Consider the following 22,830-nt stretch of genomic DNA (forward strand, 5'->3'; position numbering starts at 1 on the left):
ACATTAGCTTTTTGAAGTGGGACGCATGAAAATATGAATCCTGCTTTAGCATTTGACTATGGTGAAATGAGTGAAATTCTTCTAAACGATCCCAGGCATTGCAGTGAACTGAATTAACACTATCGTTGTGTTCAGCTGACCATCTCATCAGTCATAGTACCAGATGTGTGAACAGCAATGAGGGATATGGCTGTTTCGTTCCAATGCACTTCTACCATATGGCTGTGCAGTACATTTGCTGACATGGGGAGAGAGGAGAGTGGGTATCAATGGAACGTTCAACAGAGCCGGCTGTTTTGTTTTGTTGTACACCTCCTAGTCAGCGAAAAGAGCATGGACCAAACCCCAGTCAGCAGCACTAGGATATAGAAATGTTGCCTTTATACTGTTTCATGTACATAAAATTGCATTTCACAGGTCTGAGAAAGAGCTTGAGTTCATAGTCACCAAAATACTAACATTTGCCGAAATACATTACGTATGAATTCAATGGTAAGCAATTAAAATAACTACATTAGCTGTAATATTACACTCAACCAACCAAACACAAAAAGAGACGACACCATCTTCCACTATCAAATTTCAACTGGCCATGGTCTTCAATCCATCCTCATTTAGACTGAATGGCCTGTTAATGGATCCAGACTCCATGTCCTTGGGGCCTAAATCCATTTCCTTAATCATACAAAAAAAATATCAACAGTGGTCTGTGAAGCCTGCCAGTAAGTCAGTATTCTAGCCGGAGTAGGGTGAAGGCTTTCTCTGTGCCCTGGAATCAGCTGTCATCCTAGATGGAACTGAGGGGTGCGTATGACTCCTGTGCCCCCTGCCAGATCTGTGACTCACCCTAGAGACTACTGCCACCTCCACACAGCAGTGCTGACAGAGGCACTTGGGGCACTCTTTGGCGTGGGCGCTTTATTAGTCGTATCACCCCTCCCCATTCTTTCATGCTGTAAATATCTTAATCTTGATCAAGACTTCATAGCCACACAACAGCCTTTAATAGCCATAGCAGCTAGCTAGCTACTCAGGGTGGAGTTTGCATATTTGTTCCAAATTCCCATGACAACTCTGTGGGCTTGCTACCTGGTATACCACCAACCCTTCTACAGAACATATTACAATGCTGCTATGCTATTTGATGTCCTTGGATCTAAAGCAGTGCGTGCAGTACACTGCTATCTGAAAACAGTATGGGACTTCCCCGTCGCTCTTCTCTTGCCTGTTGCTCATCCAGATTGCAGCTAATAGTCAGTCAGAGGTCCAGTTCTATTTCCGAGAAAGAGGCAGCTATCTGCCGAGAGCTGCTTTATAGGGTTGGGCAAGCATGAGGAGGAGAACATCGTGTTTCCACTGTCCACCCCCTCATCTGACAATGGCCGTACCAGAGTCATGTATACAGTATATGTCTATAATGGTTCTGGCCAATACCAACTGGGTTGGTGTTTAAATACTGGTTGGTAACACACCTGAGTGTCTGAAGCACGTCTACTGAAGCACGTCTCCTTACTCTAGCCAACCGGGCAACTGGTGGCCCCTTTTGAAGGCCCTTGGATCCATCCCCCCCAAATAAAATGATATACAGTACCAGTCAAAAGTTTGGACACACCTACTCATTCAGGGCTTTTTCTTTATTTTTACTATTTTTTACATTGTAGAATAATAGTGAAGACATCAAAACACATATGGAATCATGTAGTAACCAAAAAAGTGTTTACAGTAGCCGGCCTTTGCCTTGACAGCTTTGCACACTCTTGGTATTCTCTCAACCAGCTTCACTTGGAATGCTTTTACAACAGTCTTGAAGGAGTTCCCACATATGCTGAGCACTTGTTGGCTGCTTTTCCTTCATTCTGCAGTCCAAATCATCCCAAACCATCTCAATTGGATGGAGGTTGGGTGATTGTGGAGGCCAGTCAAGTTCTTCCACAACGATCTCGACAAACCATTTCATTTTATGCTGTAGCGTTAAGATTTCCCTTCACTGGAACTAAGGGGCCTAGCCCAAACCATGAAGAAAAGCCCCAGACCATTATTCCTCCTCCACTAAACTTTACAGTTGGCACTATGCATTCGGGCAGGTAGCGTTCTCCTGGCATCCGCCAAACCCAGATTCGTCCGTCGGACTGCCAGATGGTGAAGCGTAATTCATGAAGCTCCCGACGAACAGTTATTAGACGTTTCCACTTCACAACAACAGCACTTACAGTTGACTGGGTCAGCTCTAGCCAGGCAGAAATTTGACGAACTGACTTGTTGGAAAGGCGGTATCCTATGACGGTGTCACGTTGAAAGTCACTGAGCTCTTCAGTAAGGTCATTCTACAGCCAATGTTTGTATATGGACATTGCATGGCTGTGTACTCAAGTGGGCACATTTGGTATACAGTATAACGCAACAGTTTTTGTGACAAAACCATCAGTTGAGTTGAAAATGCAATGGAAACCCATTTAACTTGCATTAGGCCTCAGTTATTTCTATGTGTACTACGTCATCATGTAAAGCCTTTTGTCCACAAAAAGTCAGTTTGATGGAAACATCTCTGTTGGAAAATGTGCATATTGTTTAACGCAGATTCTTGAATTTTCACATGAAAATCTGTCGCAAATTGGATGGAAACCTAGCTACTGATAGTCAGTCAATTAGCCAAGTCAGCTAAAAAAAATGTATGTGGGTATGCTGACCCGCAAGCAACTGCGGCCCCTCATGATGAGATCAGATTTTTTTTTGTGGCCCCGACCCCCATCCCTGACACACAGGATTTGGATACGTACTGAGGTTACAGAGGTTTGTCTGGCTCTGCCAGAGGATCAGTAGCACAAGTGAGATGACCAAAGTTTCTATATCTAGTTGAATTTAGGCCATAGGGGGACCAAGGGGCAGAAGCACCAGTTATAGCCTATTAAGGGCCAGACATAAGACAGACTTCATGTCAACATGTTTCCTGTTAGGATTTCAAATCAGAAATATACAGACTAACTCCATAAACACAACTGCTGAGTGCTTAACTCAAAGCACCCTTGCCGTAACCCAAAGCACCCACCAAGGTATCTGGCGTGGAGAAGACGTCTTGGACGTGTCTGGCCGGTTGCTTGTTCCTCTTCCTCATGGTCAGGGTGTAGTTGTCCACACGCTTCTTCACCATGGCTGCCTGCGAGCGCGTCAGCGTGGAGAGCAGCGCCTCTGCAGGCCCCTCCCCCAACTCCCCCGACACCAATGTGGACAGACCCGCCTCCTGCAGCCACGCCTCCTCAAGCTCGGCCTCTGGAATGTGGAGGAAGAATAATTTAGACAAATCAGTATATAGTATCGATCAGAATCTACATTTGTAACCATCTCTATGGTTTTTCTGTTGCATGCCTGAATGAATACAACCCTGGTTGGTACAGACCATCCATGCTGCCCCTCTCCAGCAGGTCCTCGTGGCCCCGCTCGCCATCCTCCTCGATGTTCTTCACCTCGCTCCAGTAGTCCTCCATGGAGTCCTGGGAGTCCTGTGACACCGGGCGCTCCAGCGAGCTGGGGGGAGAAGAGGGCCTGGCACCTCTGGAACTCATCCTGCCTAGTAGGCCTATCTCCTGGTACTGCACCTTCCTGGGGTGGGGAAGGAGAGGAGGGGGAGGTCAGTTAGTCAATAGGCTGGTATTGGTGACCCGGAACAAAAATATAAAAACGCAACATACAAGAATTTCAAAGATTTTACTGAGTTATAGTTCATATAAGGAAATCAGTCAATTGAAATAAATTCATTAGTCCCTAATCTATGGATTTCTCATGACTGGGCAGGGGCGCAGCCATGGGTGGGCCTGGGAGGGCATAGGCGAGCCAGACACACCCACTGGGGAACCTGGCCAGCCAATCAGAATTAGTTTTTCCCACAAAAGGGCTTTATTACAGACAGAAATACTCCTCAGTTTCATCAGCTGTACGGGTGGCTGGTCTCAGATTATACCGCAGGTGAAGAAGCCGGATGTGGAGGTTCTGGGCTGGTGTGGTTACACGTGGTCTGCGGTTGTGAGGCCGATTGGATGTACTGCCAAATTTTCTGAAAGGATGGCTTATGGTAGAGAAATTAACATTCAATACCTTGGCAACAGCTCTAGTGGACATTCCTGCAGTCAGCATGCCAATTGGACGCTCCCTCAAAACTTGAGACATCAGTGGCATTATGTTGTGACAAAACTGCACATTTTAGAGTGGCCTTTTATTGTCCCCATCCCTGCCTTGTATAACTGTTTTAATTAGCTGCTGCCTTGGCTAATGGGGATCCATAATAAATACAAACACAAGGTGCACCTGTGTAATGATCATGCTGTTTAATCAGCTTCTTGATATGCCACACCTGCCAGGTGGATGGATGGATTATCTTGGCAAAGGAGAAATGCTCACTAGAACGAACGTAAACAAATTAGTGCACAACATTTTAGAGATTAAAGTGTGAATATTTTTTTTTTATCCAGCAGTTTTTCACAGTTAAGCCAACTCTAAATAAAGGATGAATAAATGTGAACAAATAAATGTCACACAGTTATTCCACATTATGAATCTTTCTAGAGCATGAATTATAGTTCATAAAGGCTTATAAAGCCTGTATGAATGCTTTATGAAGCCTTCATAAGATGCACTTCAAACAAAGTGGTACCTAGACCATCTAACAAGCACACTTGTCACAATGATCAATTATTATATTTTTTTAATTGAACCTTTATTTAACTAAGCAAGTCAGTTAAGAACATTAAGAACAGAAGGGTTAACTGCCTTGTTCAGGGGCAGAACGACAGATTTTTCACCTTGTCAGCTCGGGGATTCGATCCACCAACCTGGCCCAACGCTCTAACCACTAGGCTACCTGCCGTACAAGTCACTTTAATGACTATCAAAATCAAAAGGAGAAATGCAAGTTGCGGATGGCGTTCCTATAGCCTGTGTATGAACACAAATGAGGGTGCCTGCATGTACGAGCATGCAGGCTGTGTGTGCACACGTGTGATCACACCTTGACATAAACAACCCCGTACATCATATGGAATCCATTCGCAGACCGAGAGCTATATCTTTCCCACAGATCTGTCAGCTTCTAGTCACAGTCTGGTTCTCATTACAACCCCCTAATTATAGAGGGGCAAGGTCACATCACAGACCCTTTCATTTCAGATAGGCAGAGTTATGAGAAGTCAGGAGAGCAGCACCTTGATGTGGCCTGTCGGCCCTGTTACTCGGTATAACTGGCCCCCTGTCTGGTGGGGTCTGATCTGATGGGCCAGGACAATGCTGGGATAGGGGGTTCCTGGTCCAAAGAAATAATAGGATGGGAAACGACTGTGGAAGAGTACTGAGGGCAGTGTCACACAGACAGGCAGTCAAAACACACAAACATTCACACACAGGCCCTTATCTCCACCTCCACAACTGGAGGAGGAACATGAATAGGAGGCGAGGAGGTTGTTCAAGGGGTCTTCCCCAGGCCTCTCAGTTGTTTCCTACTATCTAGTCAGCATGGAAAACCTTCCCAATTTCATTAAAATATGTACATTGTATTTGTTACTTTGCTGCACAATGGACAATGTTGTTTGCAAGAACACAAGGGGCCACAAATACATCAGTGTTCAGGAAAACCAACCCATGCTTGTTTTGTACTCAAATATTGTGAGTGTGAGTGTGTTTGCCTGCACCAGAAAGCTGGCCCTGGCCTCACTTAGGGGGATATTATTGATTAGAGTGGTGCATGCTGGGGGTCCGGATGGAGCTTTCAGAGAGGAACTTTGTTTTAATGGGCTTTTGTTCCCCTGGGTGCCCCTCTACCTCACACACATGATGTTATCACATGAGATTTCAAGGAATAACAAACACTGCTCGTTGAACATCTCATACTAAAATCATGGGCATTAATATGGAGTTGGTCCCCCCTTTGCTGTTATAACAGCCTCCACTCTTCTGTGAAGGCTTTCCACTAGATGTTGGAATATTGCTGCGGGGACTTGCTTCCATTCAGCCACAAGAGCTTTAGTGAAGTCAGGCACTGATCTTGGGCGATTAGGTCTGGCTCATAGTCGCAGTTCCAATTCATTCCGAAAGTGTTCGATGGGGTTGAGGTCAGGGCTCTGTGCAGGCCAGTTAAGTTCTTCCACACTGATCTCGACAAACCATTTCTGTATGGACCTTGCTTTGTGCATGAGGGAATTGTCATGCTGAAACAGGAAAGGGTCTTCCCCAAACTGTTGCCATAAGTTGGAAGCACAGAATCGTCTAGAATGTCATTGTATGCTGGAGCATTAAGCCCGAACTATGAAAAACAGCCTCAGACCATTATTCGTCATCCACCAAACTTTACAGTTGGCACTATGCATTGGGACAGGTAGCGTACTCCTGGCATCTGCCAAACCCAGATTCGTCTGTCAGAATGCCAGATGTTGAAGTGTGATACATCACTCCAGCGAATGCATTTCCACTGCTCCAGAGACCAATTGCGGCGAGCTTTACACCACTTCAGCCGACGCTTGACTTTGTGCATGGTGAACTTAGGCTTGTGTGCGGCTGCTCAGCCATGGAAACCCATTTCATGAAGCTCCCGACGAACAATTCTTGTGCTGACGTTGCGTCGAGAAGCAGTGAGTCTTTCAACCAAGGAAAGCACTCGGCGGTCCCGTTCTGTGAGCTTGTGTGGCCTTCTACTTCGTAGCTGTACTAGCAGGGCAGAAATTTGACGGATTGACTTGCTGGAAAGTATGACGTTGCCATGTTGAAAGTCACTGAACTCTTCAGTGGGCCATTCTACTGTCAATGTTTGTCTATGGAGATTGCATGGCGGTGTGCTCGATTTTATAGACCTGTCAACAACGGGTGTGGCTGAAATAGCTGAATCGACTAATTTGAAGGGGTGTCCACATACACTGCATGGCCAAAAGTATAGGCCTATGCTCTCCATTACAGGAGGAGTACTTAGTATGATGGTTGTAGAGCACACCAAGGCAAAGTATTAGCTAAGCAGCTAGAACACTCTGAGCCTCTAACTATCACTACTGATATATTGTAGGCCTAATGACAGAGGTGTCCTCACGCAGATATCATACACATTTGAATGAACACACACACAAACCATTTTGCTAGGATTCCATGTGAGCAGAATGAAATAAAAATGCATTGGGTGTCAGGTGTAGGGCTGGTCTATTGACATGTAGAAATATGCTGTACTTGTTGAAGAGCTGGTTCAGATGCTATACCTCATCTGCACACTTTCACCCCAATCAATGGGATTAGTGTGTGTGTGTGTGGGTGTGTGTGGGTATGTGTGACTAAGTGTTCCTTGTTCATTCCTCATTTCAAAACAAGATCTATTCTTGATAAGCATCTGGCTTTATGAGGCACAGCCATACAGGCTGAAGGAAGGATTCAGATCTGTGATTGGCATCAATACAAGGCCTCTGTTCACCCTCCAATGCCTTCTGATGGTGAGCCATTTACACCCATCAGTGGACGGCACCACAACAAATCTTCACCCTACACTGCCTGTGAACAACAGGGTATTTTATCTAGCTAGATCACCTGCTATGGTGCTGGCAAGTAAGGTAATATAAAAGGCCAGGACCTGTATTTACACTGTGTCTCAGAGTAGCAGTGGTGATCTAGGATAAGGGCCTCTGACTCCTCTCTGTCCATTAATCTTATGAGCGTAAAGATGAAAACGGATTCTAGATCAGCACTCATACTCTGAGACACTTTGTGAATATAGGCCCATGTTATTGTTCTAAAACAGAATTATTATTTGAGTACTCAATTTTCAACGCTTATGCCTTGAGGGGAAAAAACTAAAGTCAATAGTAGACACACTACAAAGTCACATTGGTTGATCCACAGAGTGGTTGATCCACAGAGTGGTTGAACCACAGAGTGGTTCATCCCCGGTCTTCAAAACATCAATAAACACATCTGGTTAAAGCCCACAATTAAAGAAGCCTTATAATGCTCAAATAGAGAAGTGTGAGATCAGTAAAGGTATGTATGACACAGACAAACAGTTCTTGGTAGCCATTTCCCTTTAGGTCATGTTAAGGAGGTTTTGTAAAGAAATTAAAGTTCAAGTAACCTAAAGAAATTCAAGTTCAAGTAACCTAAAGAAATTCAAGTTCATGAGTAAGAGTTTTGGACAGAGATAATCCTAACTAAGGTGCAAGTGATGTACTGTAGGGAGAGGATGACTGGGTGGTAGCCTAGTAGTTAAGAGATTGGGCCAGTAACCTAAAGGTTTCTGGTTGGAATCCCTGAGCTGACTAAGTGAAATATGTCCATGTGCCCTTGAGCAAGGCACTTAACTCTAATTGCTCTGGATAAGAGCATCTGCTAAAATGACTGAACAATGTGGCTACAGTTCCACTATTGTCAATTCAGAGACATTGAATTTAGTACAACCCCTTCAGGTGGTAAGATATAATAAAAATGTAAAACTTTCTCTGAAATATCTCTGCCCCTCAAAAATCAAACATTCATACAAATACCAAAACGCAAGATAAGAAGTCGTAATCTAAGACCACTGGTTATAAACCAAAGTAACGAATGTTCAATGGAAATACCTTAGTGACTACAATAAGTAACCATCAACACCTCATACAGTCCATGTTAATGTTCCACTTCACGACAATTAATATAACACACACAACGAGTGTATTTCAGAGGAGGAAAGGGCAGATTACCTTTCAGTTCTTCATCCAGCTGAAGAGAAGAGCGAGTGAACTCTAGTGATGTGAGAGAGAGGTGCCTGCGTGTAGTATATAAACAAAGCTGTTTGAAGTCAGTCAGAGAGAGAGACACACAACTCAATCTCAGAATATCCTCCAATGGACTGAGACTGTCTTTGTGGAACACAAGCTCATCTCTCTCACCCCCCCTCTCTTTCTCTCCCTCCAGCCGTCACACTCCCCCTCTGCGGGAGGCACAAGTTTTCAGTGTCCAGTTCTCCCCTCCTCCTCCCCTCACTCCACCAGTCTCTTTCTAATCCTCCTCCTCTTTTTCACCCGTTCCCTTCTCCCTTTCCCCTGTACTGCTCCCTCTCGACACATTCACTGGTTACCATTCCTCTTCTCTGCTTTCATCTTTATAGGTCATTACATGCCCACCGTGTTAACACCTCTCCCTCTCTTTTTGACGAGAGAGAGAGAGCGAGTGAGAGAGAGAAAATGGCAGTTGTGGTACATTTAAGAAATGGGCCTATTTAAGGGCAAACCTAACCCATAATGAGTCGAATTAGGAATAGCACTCACAATACTATTGTAATTTATTTATAAGATCCCTGTAAATACACTAATTAGTTTATACAGTTCGACTACTCATACTACAAATGCAGAGCACACTTAAATGAGAAAATCAGGGAATACCAAAAACTTCAATTACATTAACATTGTTACACTCAGATGTCTTTTCATAAGTGAATAACTTGCAAAAAGCTCTGCTCTAAACAATAATTTCATTTAAATATCTTCAAAATGTTTTGAAAAACATCCCTGTGGGATGAGTTTCTGTAGAGAACTGTGGTTCAGAAATACTGACGCTCCAAAGTCATTCAAATCAGAGAGAAAATATCATATTTCATATTTCTTTAAAGACCAAAGCGGAAATTTCAGCTCCAGGAAATCAAATTGGAGCACGGGCCCCCCAACATTGTATGTAGGTCAACGGTGACGAAAAGACTAAACTGGAAACATGTGGAGCTGGTCTGGGCTTGATGGAGAGAAAGCAGAGAGTAGAGAGCAGACAGAAAGAAAGAGAGAGGGAACGAAGGTCTGTAATCGGAGTAGAAAGCTCAGCGACCCTCCAATCATCACCTAATTCCTCAAAGAATGTTAACACCAGGGCCAAAGAGCCCAGTCTGCAATCCAACAACAATACCCCCAAAAAGCATAACCATTTACATGTGTTTGGCCTCACTCACTGCAGCTTTAAACATGTCAGACCAACAACACTGCTCTCCTGTCTAGCCAATGTCCTTGCCCAACTGCTGAAAGGTGAAGTATTGGAAGTGTGCCATCAAAATCTGCCAGAGCTACTTTGGAGTCTCCCTCTCTCTTCTTCCTAAGTTGATAATCAGCTAAAACCTTTTTCCATCTCTCTTATTGATTAAATTGTCCATACACTTTTAGGATAGATGAAATCAAAAGCATGTGCGTGCCAAATTGCTGACGTTAGGACATGTGTCTGAAATGTAGACTGATTGTTCATTTCCTCTTAACTTTAAAGCTGTGCAAATAACATCAACACGTGTTGGTCTTAAATCAGTTTAGAGGTTGAAACTAAAAGCCTACTAGTCCTCTGGCTGCTAGGGGCTAAAACATCTGGCTTTCCAGAAATAAACTCAGAGGTCTGGTACCATATGGTCCAACTCAGCTTATCCTACATCTACCAGTTTTGTAGGATAACGCTTAAACCCAACCAACAACAACTGCTATCAATAATTTACTCAACCAGCTATAGGCCTTCTCTGTCTATTTCTTCAACAGTCTCTTTGGTGACATAAAAAAGACACAGTCCATTTCCAACACACCTGGTATGAGTGGGGCTACATTACTAATTTCCGCCCCCACGTCAGCAGCAGATGCACACAAGAGGCCCTTGTTACTGGCTAGTGAAGAGCAAGAGCCTTAGGGCCAATTCTTCTACTGCCGGACACACAGCAAGTCTAGTCTAGCGCCACTGGCCAGGAGCCACCCTATTAGGTCTGCAGACCCTCTCGAACCTCTCTCAGATCCCACAGATCTGCCTGTGGACGTTATGGTTATTATGGCCTTAAAATAAGCGACACACACACACACACACACACACACACACACACACACACACACACACACACACACACACACACACACACACACACTAAAGATGGGCTGTGTCAGCACATAGAGCGCTCCTCTTCAGTAAAGGGCTGGTTTAAAAGCAGGGGCATTAACAGCATGCTACATCCTCAAACAACAGATCAATAGGAACAAGGCTGTAATGGCTGCCTCTCACTGATTAATACACTTGATTTGGAATGTATAGGTTCCTTGAGTGGTGTATGTGGGCGGGTGGGGGTTTCTATGTGTGAGTGAGGAGCGGAAGATAACCAGTCACATCAGTAATGTTTTATAAGTTATAGGGGAATGATTTGGGTCTCTAAGGGTCATTAGTTAGATAATGGATCTGAACTCAGGACCTGGTCAGTGCTCAAATGCTGGTCATGACATAAGCGATCGTCATCATAAGTCAGGCTGACTAACAGTGGCTGCCCATGACTAATGTTGACTCTATGGCTCTTCTTAATGGTAATTCATCATCTTGTGTTGTGTCCACTTTAGTCCAGAAATCGTGTTGGGACACGTACAGACAAATATTCTCATGTATTGCGGGATGAATTCACGTCCTCCTCCCCCAACACAATCTCTATTGTTGATAAGCCTAGCGCTACGTCACTGTCAAGTTTGTTTAAATTGAAAATGGCCGTTAATAATATTGTAAAATGGACGCTCATCCTTCTTCATCAAAGTAGCAACGGTCAACTGAAATTGTTTAAAGGTTTAAAAAACGATTTGGTAATACTTTACTTGACACCCAGTGTCATAACACATTATGACATGGTCATAACCATGTCATAACAGCTGACAACCTGTCATAATATGGTCATAACCCATATATTTCCACCTGTTGTGACATTATATTGCATTATTTTATGTCTGGTTATGACACCTACATAACAAGTGTCACAACCCACATTTATTCAAATAATTTTTTTCCCTGCTAAGAAGTTTCCCTTCGTTTGAAAGTTTGTTTCTGAAATTGTTGTTGTAATGAATTCTTTATAATCATGTTTTTTCATCATATATTTCAAATCAATTGTATAAAACACTTTATGACACTCATGAAGCATTATGACAATCCTGTGTCACTTTATTTGGACTAAGAAAAATACACTTTATGACAATGTCAAGAAGTATTATGACCATCATAATCATATAAGCCACTTAGGCCTGTCACATACATGCCCTTATGTCAGTCATCAGTCACAAAGAGGGTGTCTTGTCCTGCTCCTGAAATCTGCTCCTGCATTTATCAGCAACAGAGTATTGGGTGGGTCTCCATGTCTGACATCAATTTGTGCGTAATTACACTGATAATTTAACATGGTAAATTTTTTTATAATATTTAAAACACACACACACACACACACACAAATTACCTCGACTAACCTGTACCCCCACTCATTGACTTGGTACCGGTACCCCCTGTATATAGCCTCATTATTTTATTGTGTTACTTTTCATTTTATTTTTTACTTGAGTTTATTTAGTAAATGTTTTTCTTAACTCTAATACTTGAAATGCATTGTTGGTTATGGGCTTGTAAGTAAGCATTTCACTGTTGCATGTGACAAATACAATTTGATTTGATTTGAAAAGGGCTTCAACCACCAAAAACTTGCTCTGTCTCTAGGCCTACCTACGCTGTCATGTTCTCATAATTCAACAAGTGTGTCAAGAGAAGGATAACCATGTGATTTAAAATCAAAATGCTTGGCTCTAAATTAAACCTTAACATTCAGACTTTATACTGTTTGTGAGATCAGACATAATATCACTATAATCGGAGTGTTCATTTTCGGTAGTTGCTTTCATTACAGCACATATCAGTTGTAAACATTTTAAATGTATTAAATCAAAAATAAAGTTACTGGATCTTTCTTCTCTTTTTTTGTGATTTAACGCAACATCTCGACAGTTACATCCCAGACGAAGCTTTAGGGTTCTTATAGATGCAACGGAAAGCCAATGTATTCCATTGAGTCCATTTCAGCCATTACCAGAGTGTGATTGACAGGTCATTACAAACGGTTCCGCAATCGTTACGTTAACGGGAAAAAACGACTGGCACAAACAAGAGTGGGAAAGAGCAAAATGAAAGCAATCAATCCAGCGAGATTTAAGTGACAAGTGGATTTTGCTCCCCTCAAAACAGAAAATAGATGGTTGAAAAGGAGAGATCCTCAGGTGGGTGGGGAATGCGTGTCGCTAATCAAATGACCTTTTCCTCTATTGTCAAAGCCGCTAGTTACATTACAAACACAGCCTGGAACATCTCAAGATGTATTCAGTTAATCGGAAGGGAAAGCAGCAAATTTTGTGTGTGTTATTATTCATGGAATTGAGGTCCATTGTGAGAAACAGGCTACTCTTGATAATGTTTCAGGGGGAACTTGACTGCAGCCGCAGGTACATCCTGTTTGGCTTGTAAAGATAGCCGTAGTATGGTATGTGTAATCATTACCAAATGGTCAAAGTGTTACCTAATACCGCTTGTAGAAAACATATCTATCTAGACTAGAGATTTAGTGGCATTGGACTGTAAACTCCTGCCCTGTTGACAAAACAAAATTGAAAATGAAAATAAAGGTAAGTAAAGGTAAAATAAAAAGGTAAGTCTTTGAAAAACCACTGAAATGTGCCCATAATACAATGAACCATAGACTAAAAAACGAAGTAAAAAACAACCTTAAGAGAACATTTCCCTAATGAAAATGTGACATTGTTAATGGGTTAATGGGTTGAGAAGTAAAAATTCACTTCCCAGTTTCAAGCCATAGACATTTCTCTTGTGGGCAGAGGAGTGGCTGTGGACCATATTGAGTAAATTCGTATCTATCAAGTTAGGCTACAGGAGCTATTTTAACCTAACCAAGTGCATTCAGTATAACAAAACAGACTTTAGAGAGTTTAGAAAATGTGATAACATTTGAATCTAACTCAATTTACATAATCAAGCCAACAGGTTAAATATACAGTGCCTTCAGAAAGTATTTATACCCATGACTTATCACATTATGTTGTGTTACAGCCTGAATTCAAAATGTATCAAGTATAATTTTTTGCAACTCACCCATCTACACACCATACCCCGTTGGTTGTTGATCACTGCTAGACAGCCATTTTTAAGTCTTGCCATAGTTTAATTTTTTTTAATCGTCTTGAAAATCTAACACGGTAGACCATTCCATTCTTGTGGGCCAGCTAAGGAGTATTGGTGTCTCTGAGAGGTCTTTGGCCTGGTTAGCCAACTACCTCAAATAGTGCAGTGTATAAAGTCAGAAAATCTGCTGTCTCAGCCACGGCCAGTAACCAAGGAAGTACCCCAAGGCTCAACCCTAGGCCTCACGCTCTTCTCAATTTACATCAACAACATAGCTCAGGCAGTAGGAAGCTCTCTCATCCATGTACTGTATATGCAGATGATAGTCTTATACTCAGCTGGCCCCTCCACGGATTCTGTGTTAAATGCTCTACAACAAAGCTTAGTATCCAACAAGCTTTCTCTACCCTTAACCTTGTTCTGAACACCTCCAAAACAAATGTGGTTTGGTAAGAAGAATGCCCCTCTCCCCACAGGTGTGATTACTACATCTGAGGGTTTAGAGCTTGAGGTAGTCACCTCATACACGTACTTGGGAGTATAGCTAGACGGCACACTGTCCTCCTCTCAGCGCATATAAAAGCTGCAGGCTAAAGTTAAATCTAGACTTGGTTTCCTCTCTCGTAATAGCTCCTCTTTCACCCCAGCTGCCAAACTAACCCTGATTCAGATGACCATCCTACGCATGCTAGATTACGGAGACATAATTTATAGATCGGCAGGTAAGGGTGCTCTCGAGCGGCTAGATGTTCTTTACCATTCGGTCATCAGATTTGCCACCAATGCTCCTTATAGGACACATCACTGCACTCTATACTCCTCTGTAAACTGGTCATCTCTGTATACCCGTCGCAAGACCCACTGGTTGATGCTTATTTATGAAACCCTCTTAGGCCTCACTCCCCACTATCTAAGATATCTACTGCAGCCCTCATCCTCCACATACAACACCCCGTTCTGCCAGTCACATTCTGTTAAAGGTCCCGAAAGCACACACCTCCCTGGGTCACTCCTCTTTTCAGTTCGCTGCAGCTAGCGACTGGAACGAGCTGCAACAAACACTCAAACGGGATAGTTTTATCTCAATCTCTTCATTCAAAGACTCAATCATGGACACTCATACTCACAGTTGTGGCTGCTTTGCGTGATGTATTGTCGTCTCTACTTTCTTGCCCTTTGTCCTGTTGTCTGTGCCTAATAATGTTTGTACCGTGTTTTGTGCTGCTAACATGTTGTGTTTCTACCATGCTGTGTTGTCATGTGTTACTGCCTTGCTATGTTGTTGTCTTAGGTCTCTCTTTATGTAGTGTTGTGTTGTCTCTCTTGTCAGGATGTGTGTTTTGTCACAAAAGGCCTCCTGTCCCCGCAGGAGACCTTTTGGTAGGACGTCATTGTAAATAAGAATTTGTTCTTATCTGAATTTCCAAGTTAATAAAAGGTTAAATAAATAAAAAATGTATGTGTGGGGTACAGAGATGAGCTAGTCATACATATATTTTTTTTAACACTTCTATTGCACACAGAGTGAGTCCATGCAACTTATTAATCACATGTTTTACTCCTGAACTTATTTAAGGCTTCCCCAAAAAAGGGGTTGAATACTTATTGACTCAAGACATTTAAGCTTTTAATTTCTAATTAATACAAAAAAAATTGAAAGTTAAAACATTACCCCATAATGTCAAAGTGGAATTTTGTGTGCAGGCCAATGACACAAAATCTCAATTAAACCATTTCAAATTCAAGCTCGAACACAACTAAATGTGGAAAAAGTCAAGGGGTGTGAATACTTTCTGAAGGCACTGTAAGGGGTTAAATAAAACCTGGAATGACATTGCACTCCAGGTTTTGGAGTATGTTATGGTGATGCGTCGCCATCGTTACAACATTCCTAGTTTTAAGAAGATTCAGCTGTTTGCTGGGGGGCACAGGTGACCATCTGTAACCCAAAACAGATTCAGAACATCAAATTAGGCTTGAGAGGCACTTTTGTAGTCTCTTTAACATAAATACACTTTCACCATGAGAGCTGTCTGCTGTTTTGGTCAGCCTTACATGTCCATCCCGATCTCTTACAGAGTGCACTGCACAACATAATGCTGACTAAATCTAGGCAACATGCAGTAACAGATTACAGTGTGTGTGTGTGTGAGCGTGAGAGTCTGCTATCATCAACTGCATAGTGATTATTTCCCTTTCAAATTCACACCTCCTGCTGTGCTATGCAAAGCAGTTCTTGTGGGAACAAGGGCGAAACTGTCTCACACACACACACACACACACACACACACACACACACACACATCAGCAGTATCCTTTCCTACTTTAGAGAAATAATCAAATCAAGCGATATGATCCAAAGTACTCTTGTGATTGAAAGATCATCTCCACATTGAGACTGTTGTCAAGAGCAATGTTATGACTTCAGGGGCTGTTTACAGCCTAAAAGTCAGAGCTACAGTAAAAACACACAACTCTCCATTTAGAAATTAGTCTAGGTACAAAGTATCCTTTAATCTCACAAAATCACAGTTTACCTTCTCTCCTTTTTTAATTTGTATAACAGATATTCCTGTCATACTGTAACATAAGTCTGAACTCATCCTTTTAAAAACAACACGTTTCTGAATACAGACATGAGAGGAAGGATTGCATAGTCTGTCCTTTACGTGCTGCATATAAATGGTAAAACAATAAATCCACCATAGCAAATAAACAATTCTCCACCTGATAAATCAACCACTCACCCTCAACTGTTTACAACAGAGTCGCTGTTAAGTGTCCAACTTCTTCCCCTCATCATAGACACTGTTGATATTATACAGTAGCCGTGTACGTTACAGGGGAACATGAGTGTGCGTTTACATGTTCAAAGTCCCTCTGGTGTAGAAATAAAGCAATTGAGAGGATCAGAATCGTTCTACTGTCCAGTCTAAGACTGCTCAGGTACAGAAATAGTCTAAAGTCAGCTGTTACGATCTGGATAGCTCAGTCCACTAGCTCCGGAAGCTGATGACTGCCTGGAACTCAGCCAGAACGCACAGGTATACTCTGTATATCGCTCAGTCCTACCTGAGAATAGAGGAGTGGAATCTGGACAGGCAACATTGTCAAAACGGCAACGGAGGAAGTCACTCTTCCCGTCAGTCGTCTTAGACATTTCATTTTGGTGAAGTAATCTTTGTCCTATTTCATGTGTTTTAAGGCTGCTATTTCTGTCCGACGTCTTCACCATAGGTAGGTGGTTTCAACTCCACTATGTCAACACTGAGTGAGTCAGTTTGAGAGGTACTTGAATAGTGTACTTTGTTTCGGTCATCATAAGGGGTAAAGTTCAGATACGCCAGTTTCAGTGACCACACACAATTCAGTTCACTCACTCGTACCCACATTCTTGTTTCCGATAATCCCTTTGTGCACATGCTGAACTATAGACCCTTATTTCCATTATTGTTTTCTTGAACCCCGTCATTGAAGGCTACATCCTGCACGTTATGAGTGCCTTGAGGGGATGTGTTCACTCACTAGGTAATAAAACACTGAGCGGAATGATGTCAGAAGCAATGCGCCACACTTGACTTTGCTATTCACAGACTTTAACCAGTCAATCAAAGTGCGTGTCCCTTTACCATGTTATTTTTTTCATTTCTACAAAGCATGCACTTCTAATTCATTTCAATCACGGGAGCATGTCAGAAATTATGAAATGTGCAGATAGTAATAGCAATTGATAGAAACTCTCATTGGGTTTTGCTGATCCATTTAGTCAAGCAGAAGAACAACTTCCTCAGGCTTGTCACTGTAGTTCCACGTCACGTTGCCTGAATGAAAAACACGCTGTAAAACACGACAGGTCATTTCCATGTTAAATGATCTATGAGCACCAACGTGAAGTTTATAAGAGCATATCAAATGTCCAATGAAAGCTAAGAGTCTATATTTTGGGGAAATGAAGGAACTCAGTATAGAACAAGAAGGCCCGCACACTGCGGTGAATTGGGAGCTTTAACAGTGTGCAAGCCTTCATGTTCTATACTAGTATTCTTTATTAGCCCAGCACCTATGTTTTTAAGGATGGGAGTATGACCAAACTTTTCTATAAATGAAGGAATTCAGCCATCCTAAAATTGGGACTAAGCAAAGGCTTTGATTTCTGGTCACATACATGGAAAATGGGGCTAAAACATCTACTAGAAAAAGTCTTATGGTTTTAAAAATATTTGAAGACAATTATGTTGAAGGTCCTTGACAACTAATATCAACATGTATATTTAGTTTTGCAGGAATTATTTGCCTTCTGTAAGAAGTCTTGTCTTGTTATTCTATTACCAAAAACCCACAATTTCTCTCCCTAATGGGGGTCAGATTATGAAAGTTCACATAATTAACAAGTAAATGTAGACCTACCAATTAGTTAGTAGTTTTTACTGATAACAATTTTGTTTATGTGATTAAAGCGCATCCCCTTGGCTTGGGAAAGAGGGAAGTAAGGATTTATCTACTATGTAGTTTTATACATTTTTATGTAAAAGGAATAAGAGTTCTGGCCAAATTAGGAGAGGAGGACAGGTCATTATTATTCCTTGTTTGCCAGTATATATGGGTATGATTTCTGTATTTTGAAAGTTACATATCTTAAAAACTTGGATTGCTGACAAGCAAAACATTTTCGGACCATGTCAACAATGGACTAATGAAATAAATACAAAAATATACTTTTTGGGAGGAGTTTTCCTTTAAGATCTAATGGTGGTTATTGGAGATGGACTCTGAGGGATTGGGACAGGGGAGCTGGGAGGGATATCAGACAATTCCCTGAAGTACACTACATGACTTCTCGTCAAACAAAGCATGAGCTGGCGCACACTCAGAGAAAATTATTTAGTGTAGAGGTTCTGACTAACGGTGAATAAACTGTAAGCTATAAAAATACAGAGTCACACACCTGCTCGTCGAACACCTCATTCCAAAATCATGGGCATTATTATGGAGTTGGTCCCCCCTTTGCTGCTATAACAGCCATTACTCTTCTGGGAAGGCTTTCCACTAGATGTTAGAACGTTGATGCGGATACTTGCTTCCATTCAGCCACAAGAGCATTGGTGAGGTCTGGACACTGATGTTGGGCGATTTGGCCTGGCTTGCAGTCAGCGTTTCAATTCATCCTAAAGGTGAAACGGGTTGAGGTCAGGGATCTGTGCAGGCCATGCAAGACAATCTGGGCTAGACAATCTGGACCCTCACTTTCTAAAATTATCAGCCGAAATTGTTGCAACCCCTATTACTAGCCTGTTCAACCTCTCTTTTGTATCATCTGAGATCCCCAAAGATTGGAAAGCTGACGCAGTCATCCCCCTCTTCAAAGGGGGAGACACTCTAGACCCAAACTGCTACAGACCTAAATCTATCCTACCCTGCCTTTCTAAGGTCTTCGAAAGCCAAGTTAACAAACAGATCACCGACCATTTCGAATCCCACCGTACCTTCTCTGCTATACAATCTGGTTTCCGAGCTGGTCATGGGTGCACCTCAGCCACGCTCAAGGTCCTAAACAATATCATAACCACCATCGATAAGACACAATACTGTGCAGCTGTCTTCATCGACCAGGCCAAGGCTTTCGACTCTGTCAATCACCACATTCTTAAATCGGCAGACTCAACAGCCTTGGTTTCTCAAATGACTGGTTCACCAACTACTTCTCAGATAGAGTTCAGTGTGTCAAATCGGAGGGCCTGTTGTCCGAACCTCTGGCAGTCTCTATGGGGGTGCCACAGGGTTCAATTCCCGGCCGACTCTTTTCTCTGTATACATCAATGATGTCGCTCTTGCTGCTGGTGATTATCTGATCCACCTCTAAGCAGACGACACCATTCTGTATACATCTGGCACTTCTTTGGACACTTTGTTAACTAACCTCCAGACGAGCTCAATGCCATACAACTCTCCTTCCGTGGCCTGAAAAGTTGCATATCGCGGGGACAATTCGATGCTAGTGCAGTCCGCCACAGGTTGTTTTTGTGCTGGCCGAGGGCAGTCAGGTCTGGAGAGAACCAAGGGCTATATCTGTTCTTTGTTCTACATTTTTTGAATGGGGCATGCTCATTTAAGATGGTGAGGAAATTACTTTTAAAGAACGACCAGTCATCCTCTACTGACGGGATGAGGTCAATATCCTTCTAGGATACCCAGGCCAAGTCGATTAGAAAGGCCTGCTCGCAGAAGTGTTTTAGGGAGCGTTTGACAGTGATGAGGGGTGGTCGTTTAACTGCGGACCCATAGCGGATGCAGGCATTAAGGCAGTGATCGCTGAGATCCTGATTGAAAACAGCAGAGGTGTATTTGGAGGGCAAGTTGGTTAGGATGATATCTATGAGGGTGCCCATGTTTACGGATTTAAGGTTGTACCTGGTGGGTTCCTTGATAATTTGTGAGATTGAGGGCATCTAGATTAGATTGTAGGACTCCCGGGGTGTTAAGCATTTCCCAGTTTAGGTCACCTAACAGAACGAACTCTGAAGATAGATGGGGGGCAATCAATTCACATATGGTGTCCAGGGCACAGCTGGGAGCTGAGGGGGGTCTATAACAGGTGGCAACAGTGAGAGACTTATTTCTAGAGAGATTCATTTTTTAAATTAGAATCTCAAACTGTTTGGGCATAGACCTGGATAGCATGACAGAACTCTTCAGGCTAACTCCTCCCCCTTTGGCAGATCTATCTTGACGGAAAATGTTGTAGTTGGGGATGGAAATGTCTGAATTTCTGGTGGCCTTCCTAAGCCAGGATTCAGACACGGAATGGACATCAGGATTGGTGGAGAATGCTAAAGCAGTGAGTAAAACAAACTTAGGGAGGAGGCTTCTGATGTTAACATACATGAAACCAAGGCTTTACGGTTAGAGATGTCAACAAATGAGAGCGCCTGGGGACACGCAGGGCCTGGGTTAACCTCCACATCACCCGAGGAACAGAGAAGGAGTAGGATGAGGGTACAGCTAAAGGCTATCAAAACTGTCCGTCTAGTGCGTTGGGGACAAAGAATAAAAAGAGCAGATTTCTGGGCGTGGTAGAATAGATCCAGGGGATAATGTACAGAGATGGGTATGGTAGGGTGTGGGTACAGTGGAGGTAAACCTAGACATTGAGTGACGATAAGAGATGTTGCATTTTTGGACACACTAGTTATGCTGGGTGAGGTCACCGCATGTGTGGGAGGTGGGACAAAAAAGGTATCTGAGGCATGTTGAGTGGCACTAGGGGCTCCGCAGTGAACTAAAACAATGATAACTATCCTAAACAACAGTATACAAGGCATATTGACATTAGAGAGAGACATAAAGCGAGGCATAAAGCAATCACAGGTGTTGATTGGGAGAGCTAGCTAAGACAACAACGGGTAAGACAACAACAGCAAATCAGTTAAGACAACAACAACAGGTAAAATGGCGATGAATGGGCAGAGAGGGTCAGTTAACTACACACAGGGCCCGAGCTCGTGGCTGGGGTCGACAGATAAACAAAATGGAGTACTGTGATTCATTTACAGTCCAGCAGGCATCAGTTATGTAACCATGTGATCATAGGGTCCAGTGAACAGCAATAGATGAAATAGGGAAGCCGCTAGGTAGTTGTTACTATGCTTGCAAACGGGAAACACAGTGTAAAAGTTAGCAGGCCGGGGCTAGTAGAAGCATCTGCTCCGACGTCCGGCAAAGGCCAGTTGAGGGCACAACGGATGGAATTGCGTCGGCAGACCAGTCGGTATGTAACAGCGGGGCTCCGTGTGAAAGGGTTCAGGCCAGTTGGCAAAAGAGGTATTGTAGTTGGAGTAATTTCTTTGCTAGCCGGGAGATGCGCCTGTCTCGCGGCTAACTGGTGCTAGCTTCGGGACAAGGGCGTTAGCCACTATAGCCACTCGGTAGCAGCTAGCTAGCAGCAATGATCCGATGCAAAGGTCAGAGCTTACGGCAAGAATCCGGTGGTGTAGTGGACTCTAGTCGTGTCAGTGAAGAGTCCGGGAGGCATTAGCTGTGTAGCCGAGTGATCATAGGGTCCACTGAGCAGGCCAGGAGATGGGCCTGGCTAAAGGCTAGCTTCAGGGCTGGGCCGCTAGCAGTGGCTAACAATGACTAAATAGCTAGTAGCTAATTAACTGGTTAGCTTATGATGGCTAGCTTCTGATGGAGGTACTGGCTAGAAGGTCTAAAAATAGCAGATCCGTATCACATTGGGTGAGGCGGGTTGCCGGAAGGTATATTTAATTTAAAAATTGAAAAATAGCTTGAAAATATATTGAAATATATACAAAAAAAGACGAAACATATAAAATGCACACGGGAGAACGACCAACAACGTCTGCACTGCTACGCCATCTTGGTGCGTCATATTAATGACCAACGGCTCGTATTTGTGTTTATTATATTATAATTAAGTCTATGATTTGATAGAGCAGTCTGACTGAGCAGTGGTAAGTGGCAGCAGGCTCGTAAGCATTCATTCAAACTTTACTGCATTTGCCAGCAGATTTTAACAATGCTTGCTTCACAGCGCTGTTTATGACTTCAAGCCTATCAACTCCTGAGATTAGGCTGGCAATACTATAGTGCCTAGTCGACGCGTCATAATTCCTATAATAACTACAACCTAAAACTTCTTAACTGGGAATATTGAAGAACTGGGAATATTGAACCACCAGCTTTCATATGTTCTCATGTTCTGAGCAAGGAACTTAAACGTTCACTTTTTTACATGGCACATATTGCACTTTTACTTTCTTCTCCAACACTGTGCTTTTGCATGATTTAAACCAAATTGAGCATGTTTCATTATTTATTTGAGACTAAATAGATTTTATTTATGTATTATATTAAGTTAAAATAAAAGGGTTCATTGTTCATTCA

At 42.7% G+C, this 22,830-nt stretch overlaps 1 protein-coding gene across 4 annotated transcripts in view; it reads right to left on the bottom strand.

Moving 5' to 3' along the window:
* The window catches only part of LOC139531754 (rho GTPase-activating protein 28-like), a 53,308-nt gene that overhangs the window by 12,174 nt on the left and 18,304 nt on the right, over positions 1-22,830 (bottom strand). The window contains exons 1-3 of one of the 4 annotated variants that reach the window (XM_071328531.1): positions 18,872-19,022; positions 3,395-3,597; positions 3,047-3,267 (exon numbers count right to left, since the gene is read on the bottom strand). In XM_071328531.1, coding sequence (XP_071184632.1) covers positions 3,047-3,267; positions 3,395-3,597; positions 18,872-18,891 — 444 coding nt within the window. In that variant the 5' untranslated portion in view covers positions 18,892-19,022. Of the gene's footprint in view, positions 1-3,046; positions 3,268-3,394; positions 3,598-8,690; positions 8,874-16,673; positions 16,862-18,871; positions 19,023-22,830 lie in introns of those variants that run through there. The other 3 variants (XM_071328533.1, XM_071328532.1, XM_071328529.1) reach the window with 3 other exon arrangements.

The sequence above is a fragment of the Salvelinus alpinus genome, chromosome 10, assembly GCF_045679555.1.
Source record: "Salvelinus alpinus chromosome 10, SLU_Salpinus.1, whole genome shotgun sequence".
Classification (NCBI taxonomy): Eukaryota; Metazoa; Chordata; class Actinopteri; order Salmoniformes; family Salmonidae; genus Salvelinus; species Salvelinus alpinus.